Raw genomic sequence first — 20,036 nt, 5'->3', positions numbered from 1 at the left:
CGTTCAACGACACATGAATGTTATCTAATACTCGGGTGGGTGGGGGAGGCGGAGGGGAGGCGGAGGGGAGGAGGTGGAAATCATCTTGCCCTCAAGTTGTACAATTATTCTGGCTTTCTAACTAGGCTTTGTTACTTTATCAGCGAATACTTCCCTCTCCCATCCCTCCTCCACCACTACGCATACTCATCCCCAAAACCCCCCCGCCCAGTTCCAAAACCTCCTCCCTCCTCTTCCTCTCCTTCTTCTCCCTCTTGACCATCTCTTGTAACCCAGCGCCTTCAATCCTCGCCGTCACGCCCTTGTGTCCCTGCCCACCACCACCACTTCCCTTAAACCCGTCTTCGTCGTTGCGAGCAAAGATTTGTAAGCCGCGCAAATGCGTATCCTTTCCATTCTGATGGTTCTCCAATATCTTGATCTGCACGAGATGGGCGCGTAGCACTGGTAGCCGTGGGGTTGAGAAAGTATTGGAGGGAGCGGGGCGGGGAGCGGGGTTGGGTGAGAGAGATGCAAAGGGAGCGCGAGGGTGAGAGCGCGGGTAGGTTTGCGGTTGTGTTTGAGGAGGGATAGGCGTTGATGGTGGATGGTTTTGGGTTGGTGTGACGGTGGGGTTTGGGTGGAGGTTTGCGCGGCGGGTGCGGGTGCGGGTGCCTGGTGGAGGGGGTTGTGACTGTTGGGTGGGTTGGGGGGTGTCGTATGAAGGATACGGAGGTAGAGGCGTATCTTGCTGTCCTGGTGTTTGCATGTCCAGATCCCCGCCCTGGCCCGGCGCCGCGTTTTCGGAATCAGAAGATGCGTCGTTGCCTCTCCTCCCGCCGTTCAAGTGTAAGGCGTCTGTGAGGAGACGTTGTGGCCGTTCGCCTGTGTTCCGTCCTTCTCCGCCGTCACCCTCATCGTCATCGCCCTCATCATCACTATCCGGATCTCCTACCCCCGAGAAATCAGCCCAGATCCATCCCCTCGGACTCTCTAATCGCATCTCGCCCCATTCCTGGAGGTCGTTGAGCCCGCTGCCAGCGAGGAAGATTATCTTGGTGGGCGTGTAACTCTCATCTTGTTCAAAGTCGAGATACAGTCTCAATCCCACAATACGGACGAGTTTGAAGAAGTGGATGTTGAGATAATGAGGCTGTGGTCCATCGGATTGCCAGAAGAGGTTCGTATTCGGATGCCGCAGTTGGGGAATTGAACAGCCTGGTTTAGAAGAAGAGACGGTCCAGGATGCTAGGGTGGAGATTTCGCGGAGGTAAGGGGGTGGGGGATCGAGGTTGGGTAGACTATCCGAGGGAAGATTTGGGGATGCGAGACCATCTTCTGAACCGAGTTCTTCGTCGCCTTCGTCGTCTTCTTCTTGGTCTTCTTCATCGCCTTCGAGGCCGATTAGGTCGTCGCCAAGGGTTTCGTCGTCGTCGGCAGCGTCGAGATCCTGCTCTACTTCTTCGACATCTTGGCGACCATCTAGCTCTGCGTCGCTGGACGTGTCTTGGGCTTCTGGTGGTGAGGGCGGGGGCATGCGATGTTGGTGTGCTTGGCCTCCTCGTCGGCGAAGTGAAGGCGGCATGCTGATCTTCGCTTCCTCAAGTGCTGTAAAGGGACGCTAGATTGACGTCACGGGGTGCAGGATGCAAGCTTCGGGGGAGCGTGACTAGGGCCCGTGGCGACAGCAAGCAGGGGTGAAGCGTTGTCTGAAAAGGGTCTGGAGTGTGCTGTATGGCTGCCCTGACCGGACACCTCAGGCAGCTTCCGTGCAAACCTTCGTTCGCAAGTCGCGACTACTCCCGCACCTATCGTCTGTCTAGGCTCGCCTCGGTCCACGGGTATCTGGTATTTGGGACTTTGGCGTCCCTGGCTAAGGCGAATGTGGCAGACCGTGCGGAAAAGTGTTGATCACTCACGTGCATGCGAGCCAGGTACCCAACCGGACGCGAACAGTGCGAACCCAACTTCAGTGTCGATATATTGATGTAGGGGCGATATTCTCCGGTGTCCAGGCCTGTCTTTGGTGGCCGATGTGGTTTCTTTTTCTGCCGTTTGCTTCGTGCTGCTTTCTCCGCCAGGGTCATGTTTGCTTGTTTGCGATGGAAGCAGGACTGGAACTGGAAATCTGAAGGTCCAAGCGTCGGGGAGATCACCAATCCCGAGGTCCCTCTCCCTTTCAGACCCACCCTGTGCCTGACACTACCCTCAACGCCCCCCCACCGACTCCCCCGCACGCATACTGTATGTTTCGCGTCCGCTTATAATCGTCTGTCTGCATACTTGCCATGCCTACACTCCTAATCCAGTGTCGGAGCAGACCCCGTAGAGCCCAACATGGGGCGGCAACGCTAGGCAGCGTCCCCGCAGCGCCGCCGTCTACACTACGAGTAACGATAGCTCAAGGTTCGGATTCGCCTCAGCCGTCAGATTAGAGTTTTGGATGCAGCTCCAGAGCTCCTCACAGGATGGAGAAGGCCGCTGGTGGGCAATAGTCTACTGGGAACTTGATAGACTGGCTGGGCCGCTGTGCATGCTACTACAAGCCATAGTCGACCAAACTCGACTCAACACAATGATGCAGGATACTAAACCGGTTCTTCCCTCAGATGCAGGTCCCACCGTTTCTTGTTGTATCTTTCTCATGAACGACCATACGTTGCTCTCTTCGAGCAATACGCTACTCTCGTTTGATACCACTGCGCAACGTTGCTTTCAGTCAGCTTGACACTTGGTCGTGCTCTCGACATCGACACCATGACGCACAGCTCAGCCGACCTGGCGATGGCCGCCGAACAGCAACAACGGATTACCATTGCCTTCCTGGTTGTATCCTGGATCTTCATCCTACTCAGGATATGGACTCGCACATGTATTATCCGTAGTTTTGGCTGGGATGATGCGGTCATGCTACTTGCCGGTGTAGGTTTTTGTCACCACTGCCAAGTGATCATTAACTAACATTAGCAGTTGACGTTCACTTTGTTCTGCGGATCAGTTTGGTTGGTTGAAGCATCTGGTGGAACCAGCGAGATCACCAGCGCGGACGAGTTGCAGAAGGTGACAAAAGTAAGTCTTCTGATCCTGTCCTTGCGAACCATACTAACCATTGCAGTGGGTTATTGTGAGAGAGACCGGCTATCTCATGGCAATCATGCTGGTCAAGATTTCTCTAGCCATCTTCTTCTCCCGCATCGTCGTCAGGCGCAGTCACTTCATCATCATCTACGTGACCGTCGCTGCCAACATTGTGTCATCGATGTCTGCATTCTTCTACGTCATCTTCCGATGCGGACCCAACTTGGAGAAGTACGCAGTCAACGAGATCATCGGTCGCTGCCAATCTCGGCAGGTCGACTATTTCTTTGCCTATCAACAAGGTATGTGGCGCGAATGAATTATTTACACACAAGCTTACGAAGTACTCCACAGCGACCTTTAGTACATTGACAGACGTCGTCTTCTTCTTATTACCCATCCCCATTTTATGGTACGCCAACATGGATCTGCGGCACAAATTCTCCGTCGGCTTTATCCTATCCCTCGCAGCTCTGTACGTCTCGACTAAAGCCACTCTCAAACCGCTCTACTAACATATCACAGTGGCTGCATCTGCTCTGGAATCCGCTTCCCTTACATAACCGGTCTAACAGAACTCGAAGACTTCTTCTGGGACGTGACCAACGTGTCCATATGGAGTACCGTCGAATGCGGCACATGCATCATCGTCGGCTGCATGGCAACCCTCCGCCCACTCATGAAAATGGGAATCTCAAGAGCACGCGACATGACCACCAGGGACGGAAGCAGGAGCGGCACAATGAAGAGCACGCGAGCATCTCCACGAACAACGAACCACTCCCTGTCTCAACTCAACTTGCATGCAACGCCGCAGAACAACCTCCTACTCGCGGAGCTGGGCATACAATACTCCGGCATCGAAAAGAAGGCTTCTTCATCACCAAAACTGGAATCGATGTACGAAGCAAAGACTATAACGCGCCCAAACACCGCGGCAACACCCCTCCCGTCAGACATGGGCTACACGAAACGCAGCAGCGCTGACCCTATCCTCGCTCGCACCTCGTCCGACGCAACAGACCTCCCTTTATGGAAGGCGCCGGAGGAGAAGAAACCACGCCAACCATCACGCCTCAGCCTCAGTCGCGCGCTACTGCACCGCAGCCGGCCCACGAGCGAAGACATCAACTATGGCAATCCACTTTCACATCCTGTTTCGCCGCCGAGCCATATGGATGCGGGGGATGCGGTTTGAGAATCTCGAAACCGAACGCGAACTGAACATTTGTACATATATGCACACAGACACGACCGTAACGACGCTACGCCCCAGCTTTTCCTTTTTTTCACGGACAGACAAAATTCATCGATCGGTAGATGACGATCAGAAAACCATAGTTTGATACCCCAATGTATTTCTAGTCAACGAGATAGTTACCTAATTACGACACCTGTCAAGACAGTACTTGGATCCACGTCTAGGCTGGAAAGAATGTGATGAATTCTGACATGAGCGGCCCGCCACCCGGTTCTTCAACGCTAACGCTACTTGTTAGTTGGAAGTAGTGAATCCTGTACTACGGGTAAACACGGCGGAAGAAGGTTTTCCGTCGTACCAGTACCAGTTACAAGGAAAAGGGGATGAGACTATTGACATGGCATGGCATGCCTTGCAGCATGGTACGATGGCGTCGTGAAGTACGGGGTAGTGCTTCTCAAAGGGAAGACTCGACATTCCATGGCATTTCCAAAGTGAGAATGTCCGGAGAGGAGATATTCACTACCACACCATTTGCTACATGGATGCTCATATCTTGTTGGATCAACGATGGTATAAGCACGGTTTCTGTTCGTACGTCGTTCCAATACAGAATGTTCAACCATGTTATTTTCCCTTGCCTATCTTTTATACATGCAATCATGACTCCCACGTCCATCGCTATCCCTTTCCTCACCACCTACCTCCCACCCATAAACTCCGGCTTAAACGCCTTAACACCCCCCGCCTTCATCAGCTCCCTCAACGCCATAGTAGCATACTGGCTACTCGCCAACTGCAACTTGATCACCACAGCAATCTTTTCCTCTCCCGCCTCTTCCTTCTCCTCTCCGTCCTCCATCTGCGCGTCTGCAATCTCTCCCTCCTTCCCATCCTCTTTACCCCCATCTTTCTTTCCAACATCTCTCTCGCGGCCCAGGCTTTGCAAGTCTGTTTGAACAAACTGCTCATCCACCTTCCTATAACTATGAACCTTGAACTCAAGCGGTTGAAGTGGCCGGGCTAGGAACTTTCTGTAACCCCCGCTTAGACTGACTTCCCTCCAACTCCTCCGCATGTTATACGGATCCAACCCCCCACCCTTCTCACTCCCCATAAAAGTCTTGTAGTACTCCCCAATCTCATTTCTAGGGTACTCGACATCGAAGCCCGGTTGCGGCAGCACAACGTCCCAGATACTATACTCCCCACTGGCCGCTTCCTCAGCAGTAAGCGGACGCGCGCGTTCGAAATCCGCGTCGGGAGCAAGGGAAGAGTCGTCGCCGGAGGGATCGATGATGGGTTCGCCGTCTTGGTCGTGTGTTGCTTTTGGTATTGAGGCTGTACTGCCTTGTTCTTTGTCGCGGTGTTCGTTTACGAGGACGAGGTCGCCTGCGACGACCTTATCGCCGTGGGTAGCCCAGCGTTTGCCTGCTACGCTGTTCCAGACGAGGGATTGGTAGGCGTGGACGTACATTAAACGCAGTGTACGCGGGATTGTCATGAGTGCGCCTTGCCAGTCTGATTTGCGGTCGTAGCGGCCTGATTTACTATTGCGCGAACTTAGATGCTGGATTATGTTTCGTTCTGCGGTGAATTTGCGGGGCAGGAAGTCGAGGGCTTCGGTGCCGGAGCCTTTGGTTTTCCAGATGTGCAGGGCGTGGGCGCGGTTGCGGTCGTCTTGAGAGACTAGAGTTGTGGACTCGGACGGGTTTAGGGCAGAGGCGAGGGCGGTGTCGCTGTATGCGAGGAGGTCTTCTACTGCGCCTTTGAGGTCGTCTTGTAGCATCTTGCGGCCGATGGCGTCGGTGCTGGCGGCGAAGGAGCCGAAGCGTTGGAGACCGTAGTAGTTGATGAAGCCTTTTTGGGAGAAGTCGGTGATGGCTTTGCTGACTACATCGTGGGCCAATTTACTTCGCTGAGCAAAGTCTAGTCCTTCCTCGCTTTGGAAATGGCAGTCGCGGAGGGTGATGGTGAACTCGTTGCCCATCAGGTCTCCTAGCTTTAGGTCGTTGTGGCGGTATTCAAAGTCTCCTACGGCGGCATTGAACAGGATCTTGTTGAAGTTCTGGATGCGCTGGGCTAATTGGCGCTTGACGCAGACTCTTTGGACGGTGCATGCTCGTCTGTCTTTTGTGCCTGCGAAGCCGAAGCCCTTGGCGCCGCAGTTGAGCTTGCTCCCTAGGAACCCTACAACTTCCATTGTATCCTTGTTCTCCTTGTACAGGTTGAAGTGCAGGTATTCACCACCAAGCTCCTCCCAATCTTGACCTCCGCGTCGGCCTCCCTGGTTCTCGCGATCCTTTGCGCCGCCCTTGCCCTTCTTCTTTTTGCGCTCTGCTGGTGGAGTGGCCTTGATGCGTATAGTCTGGTTCTCCTCCATCGCGCTCTCGAGGAGGTTGGGAAAGATCCGACGTAGACTCTGGTGCGCTTGGGTACGCTTGTCTTTGTCGGTTATGGGCGATGATATGACGGCTTTGAAGTCTTTTGCCTTTCGCGATTCCTTTCTCCGTACTTGTCTGACAAGTTTTACGATCTCGTCGGTAGTCTGTTCGCCGAATATCGAGTGGAGAATATTGCGATCTTCTTCCGGCAACTGTACGTGTTAGCATTTGCGCAATATATATGCGTATAGACCACCCACCTGTTCTTCAGGCTCTTCCTGAGCTACCGGCGGTTTCCCAATAATCTCCTCCCCACCATTCTCCTCCTCCTTCGGCGCATCTTCCACCTTTACCGGCTCGGGCACCGCAAGCGTAGTCTCACCAACAACACCCGCATCCTGCATAACAGCATCGACCGTCTCCTCAGTCGCTGCCGTACTCTCAGGCTTCTTTCCACCTGCACCATTTGTATTTTCAACATCCTCCTTCCCAGCCTTCTTCTTATCCACTACCTCCGTGCTCTTCAAATGCAGCACCTGCCCATCCAACCCAATCTCATTGACCAAAAAATCCGTATACCTCTGCTTCAGCACCCCCGTAAAACCCAGGTTATCCGGGCAGACATATTCGGTTATACCGGCGCGTACTTCGCGCTCCAGATCCGTGTCAATGGTTGCTGGTGCCGAGAGAATCGAGGCCGTGGGAATCGGAGCTGTGTTCGGAGCTGATGTCGAGGTAGTGGAGAGCGAGGGAGCGGCATTATCGTCGAGGCGCGCGCGTTTCGCCGGTCGCGTGGATTCGTCCGACGGGTCAGACATGTTTGCGCACGTGAGAGATGTGGTGGGGTGGTTGTGTGGTAAAAGGTAGGTTTTGTAGAGAAGTGAGCTGCGAGATTCTAAGCGGGGAAGTTTTTCCCGAGGACGTGCGCGCGGGGAGGTGAGTTTTGGCGAGGGCCTCATATGTTTACATGAACACTGTCTACATAATCTCACCTTGCCAGAACCTGTAATGAGGTGGTTCAGACTACCAAAAAGACATCACAGACAAAATGTTCAAGCATTAATAATATCATAGGATATTGAATTCATCATCTTATCAACTCGACTCAAAAGAAAAAGGATCCGGCCCAAACTCCTCCATCCTGCCCAGGGGTATAAATAATGCTTCTCGACTTCATACAGCGTATCTTTCAAGCGAGTGTGACATTCCGCCTCTTACATGGGACAAAGACAGAACAATAAAATATACATGTTCGTTAAAAAAAAAACAAGGTCCCCAAAGGGAAAAGAAGTGAAGAAGATCGTCTAAGTCAATGGAACATCCATCAAGGATATCCACGTAGTGTTGTCGCAGAGTGAGGAAGAGGCGTCTATCCCGAAGCGAAGATAGCAAGAGTAGCGCAGAAGTTGGAGCGGTTATCCTCGTCCTTGGCTAGACCCTGACCACCCATGGTGATCATGTTGACAGAAGCCTTGGTGCTGAGACCGAACCAGTTGACGTTTGTTGAGTTGGCAATCTCGTTCATGTCTTGCTGGCAGTTCTGGCCGACGACGCAGTCTTGGTCGTAGTTCTGGAAGAACGAGTAGGTACCCGCGCCGTAGCTCCAGATGCTGTCGCTGCCGTCGGTGACACGGACGGCCCAGGCGGACTTGGCTTGGCTCATGTCTGGGTCGAAGTACTTGTCGTTCTTGGTGAAGGGGACGGCCGCGGTGGGGTTGGGCTGGTAGTAGGGTGTCTCGGTTTGGATGGCTCCGTAGAAGATGTCCTTGGCGCCGGAGAACTGGTATTGAGACATTTGAGAGTGCTCAGAGGCGGTGCCGTACATCCAGACGGGGCCTTGGGATTCGACGAGCATGCCGCGGCCGTTGTAGATGTCAATCTGGGAGTGGTCGTCTTGGTCGAGCTCGTGGTCGGCGGTCCAGAGCCAGACGTTCTCGAAGTAGCCGTTGGAGTTCTTGGTGATGTGGAGTTGCATGAAGGAGCCAATGCACTCTGGGTTGGGCTCGTGGGTCGCGTCGGGGTTCTTCTTGCAGTTGGACGACTGGAGCTTGGTTCCGGCGTAGCCACCGACACGGAAGTGGACGTCCCAAAGACCGGCGGCACCGTTCTCAGCGTTGATGTTCCACTCCATCAAGATACCACCGGGAGCAGGGCCCTGGGTACCGATGATGAGGTCAGAGGCCTCGAAAGAACCCTTGTCGCCGCTCTTAGCACCAATCTGGAAACCAGGCTTGGGGTCGTCCATGTTGGAGAAGAACTCGCCGGTGATGAAGAAAGTGCTGTAGACTTCACCGACCATCTTGATGTTCTTCTCAGCGGGGACGACGACGGTCTTGGTGATGAGGTAGGCACCGTGGTCGACGTGGAGAACCTCGCCTTCCTGGAGACCATCGATAGCGGCCTGGATAGCAGCAGTGTCATCGGTAGCACCGTCGCCCTTGGCACCCTTGGACTTGAGGCTGACGAACTTGGAGACGTCGACGTTCTCGTACTGGGGCTTGCTGCGCTCGAACCAGCCGTTGAGACCCTGGAGGCTCTGGGGCTTCGCGGGTGCGCCATTGACATCACCCTGAACACGGCCAAGTTGTGCGCCGGCAGCGAGAGCGTTACCCTGAGCCCAGGTCTCGACTTTCTTACCACCCGCAAGGATGGTGTTACCAGTAGCACCAATGACAGCCTTCTCGGAACCGGTGAAGTCGCAGTTGTCGAGGATGAGAGTGCCGCCAGTGGTGGGAATGCTGTTCTCGGTGAAAGACGAGTTGATACCGATGGGAGTGTTGGTGAACTTGCTGTCGAGCAGAAGAACAGAGCCGACAGTCTGGTTGGCGGGGCTGTTGGCCATGTCAAGACCGACCTGGCAGTTGTTGATGAAGATGCTCTTGTAGGTGAAGAGCCAGTTCCAGTTCTGGAAGATGGCAGTGCCGCAGTCATTGAAGGTCATGTTGCGGATGGTGAATTGCTGGGAACCCATGAAGGCACCAATGGCACCACCGTTGAAGGTCAGGTCGGTCATGAAACCACCGGAGCCGTTGTCCTGGAAGATACCCTTCTGGTCCTTGCCAGCGTCACCCTTGGCCATCTCGAAAACGATGTTCTGGAGACTGGTGGCTTGAGAGACCTGCCAGTGGATACCAGCGGCAGCCTTGGTAGCGGAGATGTCGATGACAAAGTTGCGGACCTGGCGGTAGAAGTTGTTCTGGTTGGTGTACCAGTTGGCGCCGTCGCCGCCTGGGATGTAGGGATCGGCATCGATCAGACCCATGCCCTCGAAGTCTGCGGTAGCCTTGAGGATGGGCATGTTCAATGGGTCGCCAACAAACTGGGTGTAGTAGTACTGAATGATGGGCTTGCTGATCATGTAGGTACCGGCGGGGAAGTAGATGAGTGCCGGTGTGGTAGTGGTCGAGTCGCAGCCCTCGCCGCATCGCTCGCCGTCAGCGATGATCTTGTTGATGATTTCGGTATCGTCGGTGGACCCGTCACCCTTGGCACCAAGCTCCTTGACATTGCGGAAGACCTTGTAGGACTCTGGGTTGGGGTTGAAGGGAGCCTGGCCCTGGCGCTTGATGGTCTCAAGCCAGTAGCCGGAAGCACCACCTGGTGCTGCCGGTGCTGGTGCTGCTGATGGAGCTGGTGCTGCTGATGGGGCTGGGACTGGTGCGTATGAAGCGGTAGGTGCTTGCGCAACGGGCACAGCAGTAGAGGGAGTGGCGGAAAGGAGGACGCGCAGCGTCAAAAGAAGCGCTCCAGCGCTAAAGGCAACCATAATGGCAGTGCGTTTGTTGAAGTTCGGAGTAGCTAGTTGGAAAAGTCTCGACTTGAAAGACTGGAAGTATCGTTGTCAGTTGACCGGCAAAGGACGTTGATAGTGTTGTTGGATCGTCGAGTAGAAAGATTGCAAGTTTGCAGAAGTGGTGGTAAGGTTGGCTAGCAACGAAGGAAGAAGAAAGTAGTAATGTTGTTGTGAGAAGATGACTCTACACAATAGAAATGAATGACAGAGAACAATAAGAACTGACGGCACACAATGAGTGCTGGTAGCTGACAATCGCCTGCGTGAAGGGAAAAAGTGAATGGGGGCGCCGCCGCATAGTATATGTACAGCGGTTCATTCAGGAAGGGGACTTACAATAGGATCGGGGCGCCAATCAACGTTGTCGAAACGCCTTGTTTCAAGTTTCGGGTAGCCGGGGTGTGATGTTCGCTGTGCTGTGCTCGATTCATGTTCCCCGGCATTGAGTAGGCATTTTATATCCTCGTCGTCGCTGTGATACCCAAGCTCTTTTGCCATCTCTTCATCGTGGGCGTTCATCCTCCCCGATTCACAAAGCAGTCCCTCTTCCTCCCTTGCCTCCTGACGACCGCTTGCGGCCATGTTCTGAAGCCGCATTCCACGCCCGCAGACAAGTGCCGGCTCGTGGTTGCGTGCCTGTGACCCTGCCGCCGTCGCGTGCGTCCAAAATTACCTAGGGTCTCCACTAGCCAGGCCCACAAGACTGTACCCGTTGTATCCCTTTCTCCGCGTGAAACAAGCGGGAGACGATGGCCAGTGAGTGGATGGGGAGGGTAGAAGGCGGCGAGGCGAGCGTTTGTTCCTGAAGGGAAATCAGGGATGTGGTTGGTAGCGCCACAACCGATGCCCGCATGTGAGACGGCGCTGAAACGCCAGGTCATCGACAGGCCCTCGCTCGCCCGCCGCGCAGATAAAGCATTTGCCAGCGCGTCAACGCCACGCGCGACTTTCTCTGCAATTCGACGCGACGGCCCGGCAGGAGATCGTGGATACACTGCGATGCGCCGGGCTCCATCCAAGAGGCGCTTGAGAGTCATGCCAAGGTGTGGTGGACTGCATTGTACTCGACCACGACGTCGCTGTTCGCCTCGGCACGCGCATCTTAGACATGTTGGCTGGTGCCTCCACATGCCGATAATACACAGACATATAGCAAATAGTGTCATTCATGAGCGTTGTGCGCAACATAGCACGAGCCTTGCGGACAAAAAAGCTCGAACCGAACACCACTCCGATCGCTATCCTGGACGTGACAAGTTCCGAAAGTTTCTTTTGCACCAGTGCAAGACATCGACTATGGCGTTACCACGCTATGCTGTGCCCGATGACTGCCTGAGGGTGCATACCCAACGGTCACTGCGTTTCGCGCCGCCACTCGACACCGGGTATAATGCTTTTCATTTCGTTCAGGGTGTCGCTGTGGGGCGTGGTGGTGTTTCGACGAAACCGCGTCCGTCTATCCAGAGCGACCTTACAAGCATCAATCCATCTATTTTACTGTAGTAATTAGGCATTCACCAATCGAATAGACAGACAGCACTCACGGGAAGGCCATTCAGGGTCGAGCGCGAAAGACAGGAGTAGATCACGACGCGAGACATCCACCACCTCCCCTCCGCCTCCCCTCCGCCTCCCCCACCCACCCAAGCCTGGGGACGTTTCGACGCGATCCCGAACGCGCAGATCCCTCATGCTTAACGCAACCTCTATTACCGCATCTCGACGAATAGCGTTGTGCAAGACCAAAATCACATGATATGGTCCCTACAGTCGTGGAAGTTTCTGCATGATCTCTGTGTGATCTAGATTGTGGCTGATAGGATGCTCTTCACTTCGAGACAGCGATCTTCCATCCCATTCGCCATTCCTTCCCTCCGCTCAATCACCACAGACCCTTCGCGTCTTCTTCTTGAGCAGCCGCCCTCTTCGTTGCCTGTCCTCCATTGGCCTCTTCCTTTAACATGCGGCTAATGACCGTGGCGAGTCTCTCAATGCCCTCGGCAAGCATGTCTTCTTCTTCCCACTAGCAGTGGATTAGTATCGGTTCGGAGACCCCAATCAAGAAGTATGTACTGACCGCAAAACAAACCCTGATGTCGTTGCTGAATGACGTGCCTTCATGGCCGGTGTCGCCGGGTACCTGCATTTGTCAGTTGGGCGTATATGGCTGCGGAGCAGCATACTCACTTCGAACATTTCGCCCTACACAAGCGTCGTGGTTAGCTTTACCCATGATGTGGACTCGGGACGTGGACGTGGACGTAATCGTGGCTTGTACTCACCTGTGCGACGGCTAGGTTCTCTTCTTCCTTTGCGCGTTGTGCTACCACCGCGCCTTTTAGCGGTGATGGTAGCGTGAGCCAGATGAAGTAGCCGCCGACGACCTCGCGATCGGTTTGGGGGATATCGACGCCCAGTGGGATAAGGTGTTTGTTGATGGCTTCCACCATTCGACGGTACCGGTTACCGTAGGTTGGCTGGAGTCGGTCGTACACGTAGCGTTGCAGCTCTCCTGTTTCCAGTGTCTTGGCCACAAAGCAGGCTGTCAGCTGGCTGGGTGCTCCGCCCGAACGGCTGGATCCTCTGGAACACGTTAGCTGTCATGCCGGATGGAGCGAGACATCGTTGTGACACCATAACCTCAGATCGATCTGGGCGTAAGAGTTTCGATCTCGGGTATCCCAAATGCGGCATCAGTGATAGCGCATGGCGACAGAGACAGATGACGGGATCTTCAAAAGATATGCTTACGTTTGCGAAACACCATACGCCATCTTGGGCGTCCCTTCACACCAACCCGTACGCAAGCCAGGGCCGAAGATCTTGGAAAACGATCCATTCGAGACTGCATTGCCGAAGCCATCTGCGCCATGTCTTTCGGCGCCGCCGTCCAGATATCTGTCGATGTCGACGATGCGGGGCAAACCAGCTTTCTCGATGGACAGCGTACTAGGACTGAGACTTGATGGCCATTGCAGGAAGTCGTATACGTCGTCTGTGATGATAAGAGCATCGTACTCTCGCGCCAGACGTACCAGCTCTTCTCTACGCTTAAGACTCATAGTTTTAGAGCTAGGATTTGAGAATCCTGGAACCGCGTAGATGACATGTTTATAGATCTTGTTCGAAGGCCTTGGAGGTTTGAATTGCTGGTCATGTTAGTAGCCATACGGCGTTTTATACCCCGACATGCAGTCGCAGTAGATTTTCATGACACAAGATCATGATAGACTCAAGGTCTCAGACTGTCCAAGTTTCGACAGCGACTCACCGGCTCATCATTACTCTCAGATCTCGCCCTCTCTTCACTCAGCTTAATCTGACTCCTCAGATACGCGATATCAATCCCCTCCTCATCCTCAGGCACGGCCCTTAGCTTTTTGTGGAACCCAGCATCCTCGAATATACGGAAAGCAAGCATATACGCCGGAGCGACGATCCACACATTCCGCGTATACACCGGATCTGTAAAGTCCTGGAGCAGGCAAGCTAGATTCTGCGAAGCCCCACCAGAGATGCATATGCGGTCTTCGGATACCGGGTTCGCGGGCTTATAGAACGTCGTGAGCCATTGCGCAATATTGTTCTTCAGCCGTGGGTCACCTGAATCGGGCCCATAGCACATGGCCGGGTACGCAATGGGCTTCTTCTGGAGGACATTGTGGGCTGCTTTGTCGAGAAGTTGCGTTGGGAGTAAAGACACGTTTGGCCATCTGGTGCTGTTAGCGATTACTCTATTGGCCGCGTCATGTCCCAAAAGGGTAGCGGGTTTGCATGAATGGCAGGGGCACGTGCCCTCTCAGCAAATTGATCAGCTTCTTGGAGCTAGTCTTGGAGCCGACGACGTCCGGCAGGGCGAACGTCTTGAGTATCTGGTCCGCGATAGTTTGGCCGCCGCCCATATTGAATTCTGTATTGGATGCTGATGAAGCCGTGGCGGCGTCGGAACACGGCTGCGTACCGAAGTGGCTGGTGCGCAGTTATGGGGCGGAGTGGACTCAGGCCAGCAGTAATAACGTGAGCGTGCCGCGATTATATCAGATGCGAAGTTCGGAGATGGGTCTGTTGGTAGCAATTGAATGAAGCGTGCATGCGTTTTGTCATTACCATGCTCATACCAACGTAGGGCGCGCCTCCAGCACGTGTGTATGACAGAGATGAGGCCTCGGGTGGACGCTATCGATTAGGGATGGTACGTCATCCGCTCGCTAAGGACCTCATCGATGCGGCCGGCGCTGTCGATAGTTCTACCGATGCTGCAAATGGTCACGAAAACACGACATGTCAGCTGCAGCTGAACAAATTCACTCGTGGTAGTATCGCACAGTTTTCTTCGACTGTTACACATTTGAAGGCCGGGCAACTCGAAACAGTCGTCTCTAACACGACACGGCTGCGCATGGATCCGCTTCCAGCTTCCGTGGATGAGGTGGGCCTTGCCCGCAGCATGCCCGCAGCATGAGGCGCAGGTGCTGCAGGTCACAGCCAGCGCTGGCAAAGGGTCCTTTCGACGTCAAAGAGGCCGCTGAGTGGCCGCCCGGCCATACCAAGGTGTAAATGCACCCCAAGGCTGGAGAGCAAAGCCAATGACAGATGTAGATGTAGAGAACGACCCACGTTGTGGCCACCCGACCTTTGACGTTACTCGTGCACTAGCATGGTTACGACACTGCGGATCTGCGACAGCTCAAATATAGATCACCTAAACACCTAGTCCCTTCACTAAGCTTTTCAGTCCCTTTCGACATATACTAACTGACCGGTGCCCGGGGCCCTGCATGTGTGGTGCTCGTGTTTGCTGTTGTGTCAAACCCATGTTGCGGCGCGCATAGTATATTTTCCTACGCTTCACGATACCCAACTCTTGCTCCTCCCGCGCCGCATAGACAACTCCTAGATCGCATCGCCATGTTGGGAGACAAGAAGAAGTCCGCTCGTCGGCTGTCGAGTTTGTTCGGATCGTCTGGGTCGTCCGAGCCGTCAGGGTCTACGAAGGATAATACGAAGTTGAGCCCAACCCCTGCGTCATCAGAGTCCAGCAGCCGCTTGACCAAAGTGCGCAACCGCCTCTCTTCAGCGACACACCTCACGCCCGAATATCCTCCGCCCGCCGCTCAGTCACCACGCGCGGTGTCCCTCTCCAACCCCACTATCCAGCCGGTCGTGCCTGCCGATCTTGAGCCCCTCGAGCCACCTCCGCCGCTGGAGGTGCCGTCGCGCGCATCGTCACCAGCGAGTAGCCGACCCGGAACGCCGAGCTTAGACCCATCCGAAGGGAAACTGAAGAAGCTGCGCAGGAAGAGCGGTCTATTTGGCGGCCCACCCGGCGGCATTGAGGGAGTAGACGCTGCGTCTGGCGCACCACAAGGCAATGCGAGTCCGCTGGCATGGATCGTCGGACACAAGGGCAAGGTGCCATACAACCTGACGTTCCTGCTGAACGGCGAAAAGGTAGTCTGCGGCTGCTCAGAATATCATACCAACGCTGACAAGATGAAAGGTCCCTGAACTCTGGGACGACGCTGGAGACACGTTTGTCTACCTCTTCCCCCGCACCTCCGACAAGGGCCCTTCCTTCCGCATCGACTCCTCCGTATACGCAGCATCGCATCTGCTCACCCGCCTCGTCCACGGCAGCCTCTACAGCGACGCAAACGTGCCCCCGCTCGACTTGGCAGACCGCACCTCGCGACGCGTGTCACGGGAGCCATTTGGAGAACAGTCGCGGACTGCATCGCCCGACCAGAGCCAGATAGGAAGCTCGGATGAATCCATATCCAAGGGGTCCAGAGCGCTAAGCGACGCCCTGGAGGACGAGTACACGGAGAAGCATCTGTACATGCCCATCTCGCTCAGCTCCGACTCTGCCATCACCCCCCACGAGCCCCGGCTCGACGCAAACGATACCGACACTTTGGTCACCTACCGTAACTTCTTCGCCTTCCTCATCGGACAGTCGCTGGTCGCTACGGAGCGTCACTCAGACATCTTCGACATCTTCCTGCGGATTGGAGACATACTGTCGCACTATGCCTTCTCTAACGTCGACGGATCCACCTTTGGCGAGGTTGCTGCGTCGAGCTTTGACTGCTATGTTGACGAGTTGACCCTCGCAGACGTCCGCCACAGCCGCGAGAAGACTATAGAAGCCATTGTGCTAGGAGAAAAGTTGCGCTCGATGGCACTATACACCGAGGGTTTCGTCCACGCTGCCGGAAAGTACAACAGCGTCAAAGAACTCGACTCGCCTAAATTTGGCATGATCAGCCCAAAGAGTTCTACGCGACTTGCCCGAGCTGCTATGGATCTGGAAAACCGCGAGCAAACCATCAATCACAAGCTCAAGGACTTTGAGTTTCCGCATATCTTCTCTGGCATTATGAACAGCGCAATGGCAAGCGAGGGCAAGGTCATCAGCTTCAAGAAGTGGAGGGCTGCCTTTATGACTATAAAGTCTTTCGTCATGGACTACTACAGGCACAAGTACGGTTCGTGGCTACCAAAGGCCAAGTCGAAGAAGAACAACCTGACTACAAGTGGTCTTAACCGACTGGTCTTACTAGAGATCTATCGCGACATGGCTAGTCTCTATGATCTTCTCGTGGACAGGAAGAACTTGACAAACCGTACTGCGGACGGCTTCATCGCAGAAGACGAAGGAACAGATATCGAATCCGTTGTCGCGCGTGCGCTGAGGAAGGTTCTGAGCGAATACGACCGCAGCACACCACCAGTCGCGCCACCGATTCCTTTCGATCTACCTCTCTACCCTATCTCACAGAATGCGAAGACCGGCGACGCGAAGAAAGACGCAAAAGCGCGCGGAAAGAAGCTGCACAAAGACGAAGTCGCCAAGCTACTGAAGCAGTCGCACAACGCCGATGCCGAGCAACAAACACCCTTCCTAGAAGCATTCCGCACATTCGAGTTCAAACAAGCCACCGGCTCAAACATGGACGACATGTGGGATATGCGATCAGGACAGTGGCTCTTTCTATACGCCGTAATCCAGTCCCTACCCATGTTAGTCGTCGACGCACCTGGCGTGCGTTTCACCGAAGGCGTAGAATACTTCCTCTGCGAAGTCCCACGCAGCGGCGTCCCCTGGGCCCGAGAAGACACAACCCGCGCGCGAACCTGGTTCGGCGTCGCTGGCGGCGCGCAAGTCGTGTCCCTACCCACCGACGTAGTCGAGCACGGCGTCGAAGGCACATTCCGCCGCTCGCACTGCTGGAAGAAAGCTCAGCAGTGGGCTGCAGACGATACTTTACTCAACGCCGCCATGCAGGAACTCAACGCGAATGCAAGCCCGTTACCGCCGCCACCTGGTCTTCTTGATCCTGGTGCGGCTGCGCGTGCGCGGAGTCAGAGCCCGGATCGAAGGCGGGAAAGCGTTATGAATCTGGGGTTGGAGGCGTTGCCGCTGCCGCCTGGTGTTGCGCCGCCGATGCCCATGGGCAGCCCGAGTTTGAGGCCCGCGAGCAATCACGATCCTAATAAGACTTTCGATGATATATTAGGAACGTCGGCGTCGGACAACGGGAAGAAGAACAAGAAGAAGAAATGAGCGATGGGCAATGAGGGATGGGAAATGGGGTTGATTGGGGCGGATTTGATGCATAAAAGCGCTTGGTTTCACCGTGTTCATACCGCGTAATGTTGCATTTACTGGAGGTGGCTTTGGGGGCTCACTGTCTGCTGTAATGATTTGGAGCGGTACTACATATGCGCGCAGCTCTTATGGTATAGAGGCTGGATTTATAGCCTGATATGTAGAAATGGCATACCCATGGATGAAATGTACCTATCGCAGCTATTGCGCTTGTCGCTAGTTCCCGCTTCGCATTATCGCCGATATCGTCGCGCCCTACACATTTACCCACACGAACACTCATCCTCGCAAACCTGCGGGCTGTTGAAGCTTGCTTTGCTTCGATCGCGGTTCCCACACCCTCACATTCAGTCAACATGACGTCCTCGCTACCGGGAAACCGCGACCTGCCAGTCTCGCAGTTCAATCTAGGGACGTACTGGGGTCGCGTGCAGCACTCAGCAAACATATCAGATCCGAGGTGAGATACTGCGCGCATGGGATGATGATGTTTCTTTGGGGACACTGGGTGTGGTGAGTACCACGACCTTGAGCTTTTCTACCGCTGTTATATCATCTTGAGAATTGTTTCCTGATCATAACTAACCAACGCGCAACAGAACCCTCCTCACCTCGTCGGCCGGCCTCGAGAATGCAAAGAAACTCGTCACAGCGTACAAAACGGGCAAGATACCAGAGATGACGCCTGAGCTGTGGAATGCGAAGAAGATAATCGATTCTACCATACACCCAGGTACTACAATCGGCGCGGTCGCATGCTGAAGGGGAGACGCTGACAGAGTGAAGACACGGGCCAGCCAGTCTTTCTGCCTTTCCGCATGTCTAGCTTTGTTCTGACCAACTTGGTTGTAACGGCTGGCATGCTTACACCGGGTCTCGGGGTATGAGAAGCTTTTACACTAGGCCTGAGCGGTATACTAAGGGTGTACAGACAGCGGGCACACTAGGATGGCAAGTCACGAACCAGTCGGTCAACGTCGGAATCAACTTCTCCAACGCGAACAAGTCGATCCCGCTCTCTACGTCCACAATCGTCCAATCCTACCTCCTCGCCGTCAGCGCATCATGCGGTGTCGCACTCGGTCTCAACGCGCTGGTGCCCCGCCTCAAGAGCCTGTCGCCCAACGCAAAAGTCATTGCCGGGCGATTGGTACCTTTCGCGGCTGTCGCTACAGCTGGTGCGCTGAACGTGTTCCTCATGCGCGGCGAGGAAATTAGGCAGGGCATCGACGTGTACCCCGCGCTATCGGAAGCCGAGCGAAAACGGGTCGACACGGGAGAGATGGAGGTCAAACCACTGGGCAAAAGCAAGAAGGCAGCTACGCTCGCTGTTGGAGAGACGGCGCTGAGTCGCGTGCTCAATGCGACGCCTATCATGGTGCTGCCTCCTCTCCTGCTTGTGAAGCTGCAGAAGACAGAATGGCTCAAGCAGAGGCCCAGGATGGTGACGCCAGTGAATCTGGGTGAGTCATCGTCGGAGACGTTCGTGGGATGATAGCTAACGCGCAATCAGGACTCATTTTCACGACATCCATATTCGCGCTGCCACTTGCGCTCGCTGCGTTCCCACAACGCCAGGCTGTCAGTGCGCAGTCGCTCGAACCCGAGTTTCATCAGCGCGGTGGCAAGGATGGCATGGTGGAGTTTAACCGTGGGATATGATGGACCGGTAGTATGGGAAGAGAACACGGTGGCTGTATATCTGAACAGCAGGGACAGAACTATTGTGTGAAATGCTTCAGGCGTATATGCCATGCTGCAGGCATCAGACGCAGTCGAACATTGCTGCAAGTAGGTGGAGGACATGGTCGCGCTGCTACATTGCGGCGAAGACGGTTTTCCTGACGCTGTGATTGGCCAGATTGCTCAAAGGATCTCGAAGGGCATACAGAGGACTCGACACGATTACTAGATAAGACCAAATGTCCTCAATCCAAAAGAAGTGTTAGGCAGCAGTGAATTAAGCTTTTCATCAAACGACCGTCTCTA

The 20,036-nt window shown here is 54.6% G+C and overlaps 7 protein-coding genes across 7 annotated transcripts; 3 read left to right on the top strand and 4 right to left on the bottom strand.

Moving 5' to 3' along the window:
* Positions 1-139: 139 nt before the first annotated feature.
* On the bottom strand, positions 140-1,904 carry J4E88_008622 (uncharacterized protein; the record flags this gene model as incomplete). The annotated part of the gene is made up of 3 exons (XM_049402232.1): positions 140-1,587; positions 1,728-1,824; positions 1,899-1,904. The coding sequence occupies 3 exons, from the start codon at positions 1,902-1,904 to the stop codon at positions 140-142; spliced, it is 1,551 nt and encodes a 516-aa protein (XP_049251903.1).
* An 832-nt stretch (positions 1,905-2,736) lies between these two features.
* On the top strand, positions 2,737-4,255 carry J4E88_008621 (uncharacterized protein; the record flags this gene model as incomplete). The annotated part of the gene is made up of 5 exons (XM_049402231.1): positions 2,737-2,901; positions 2,950-3,048; positions 3,095-3,359; positions 3,412-3,532; positions 3,583-4,255. The coding sequence occupies 5 exons, from the start codon at positions 2,737-2,739 to the stop codon at positions 4,253-4,255; spliced, it is 1,323 nt and encodes a 440-aa protein (XP_049251902.1).
* A 703-nt stretch (positions 4,256-4,958) lies between these two features.
* Positions 4,959-7,460, bottom strand: J4E88_008620 (uncharacterized protein; the record flags this gene model as incomplete). The annotated part of the gene is made up of 2 exons (XM_049402230.1): positions 4,959-6,854; positions 6,903-7,460. The coding sequence occupies 2 exons, from the start codon at positions 7,458-7,460 to the stop codon at positions 4,959-4,961; spliced, it is 2,454 nt and encodes an 817-aa protein (XP_049251901.1).
* A 551-nt stretch (positions 7,461-8,011) lies between these two features.
* On the bottom strand, positions 8,012-11,032 carry J4E88_008619 (uncharacterized protein; the record flags this gene model as incomplete). Its single annotated transcript, XM_049402229.1, has 2 exons — positions 8,012-10,468; positions 10,772-11,032. 2 exons carry the CDS (start codon positions 11,030-11,032, stop codon positions 8,012-8,014), a joined length of 2,718 nt encoding a protein of 905 aa, XP_049251900.1.
* Positions 11,033-12,317: 1,285 nt separating this feature from the next.
* On the bottom strand, positions 12,318-14,337 carry J4E88_008618 (uncharacterized protein; the record flags this gene model as incomplete). Its single annotated transcript, XM_049402228.1, has 6 exons — positions 12,318-12,458; positions 12,513-12,575; positions 12,718-13,018; positions 13,187-13,584; positions 13,707-14,084; positions 14,227-14,337. 6 exons carry the CDS (start codon positions 14,335-14,337, stop codon positions 12,318-12,320), a joined length of 1,392 nt encoding a protein of 463 aa, XP_049251899.1.
* A 1,006-nt stretch (positions 14,338-15,343) lies between these two features.
* J4E88_008617 (uncharacterized protein) lies at positions 15,344-18,002 on the top strand (the record flags this gene model as incomplete). Its single annotated transcript, XM_049402227.1, has 2 exons — positions 15,344-15,886; positions 15,936-18,002. 2 exons carry the CDS (start codon positions 15,344-15,346, stop codon positions 18,000-18,002), a joined length of 2,610 nt encoding a protein of 869 aa, XP_049251898.1.
* A 401-nt stretch (positions 18,003-18,403) lies between these two features.
* J4E88_008616 (uncharacterized protein) lies at positions 18,404-19,709 on the top strand (the record flags this gene model as incomplete). Its single annotated transcript, XM_049402226.1, has 5 exons — positions 18,404-18,507; positions 18,647-18,780; positions 18,834-18,928; positions 18,979-19,510; positions 19,561-19,709. 5 exons carry the CDS (start codon positions 18,404-18,406, stop codon positions 19,707-19,709), a joined length of 1,014 nt encoding a protein of 337 aa, XP_049251897.1.
* Between the last annotated feature and the right edge of the window lie 327 nt (positions 19,710-20,036).

The sequence above is a fragment of the Alternaria novae-zelandiae genome (assembly GCF_023758075.1).
Source record: "Alternaria novae-zelandiae strain BMP 2774 chromosome Unknown scaffold_20, whole genome shotgun sequence".
In the NCBI taxonomy this organism is placed as follows: Eukaryota; Fungi; Ascomycota; class Dothideomycetes; order Pleosporales; family Pleosporaceae; genus Alternaria; species Alternaria novae-zelandiae.
The sequence above is the reverse complement of the archived record's forward strand: the minus strand, read 5'-3'. Positions and strand labels throughout refer to the sequence as shown.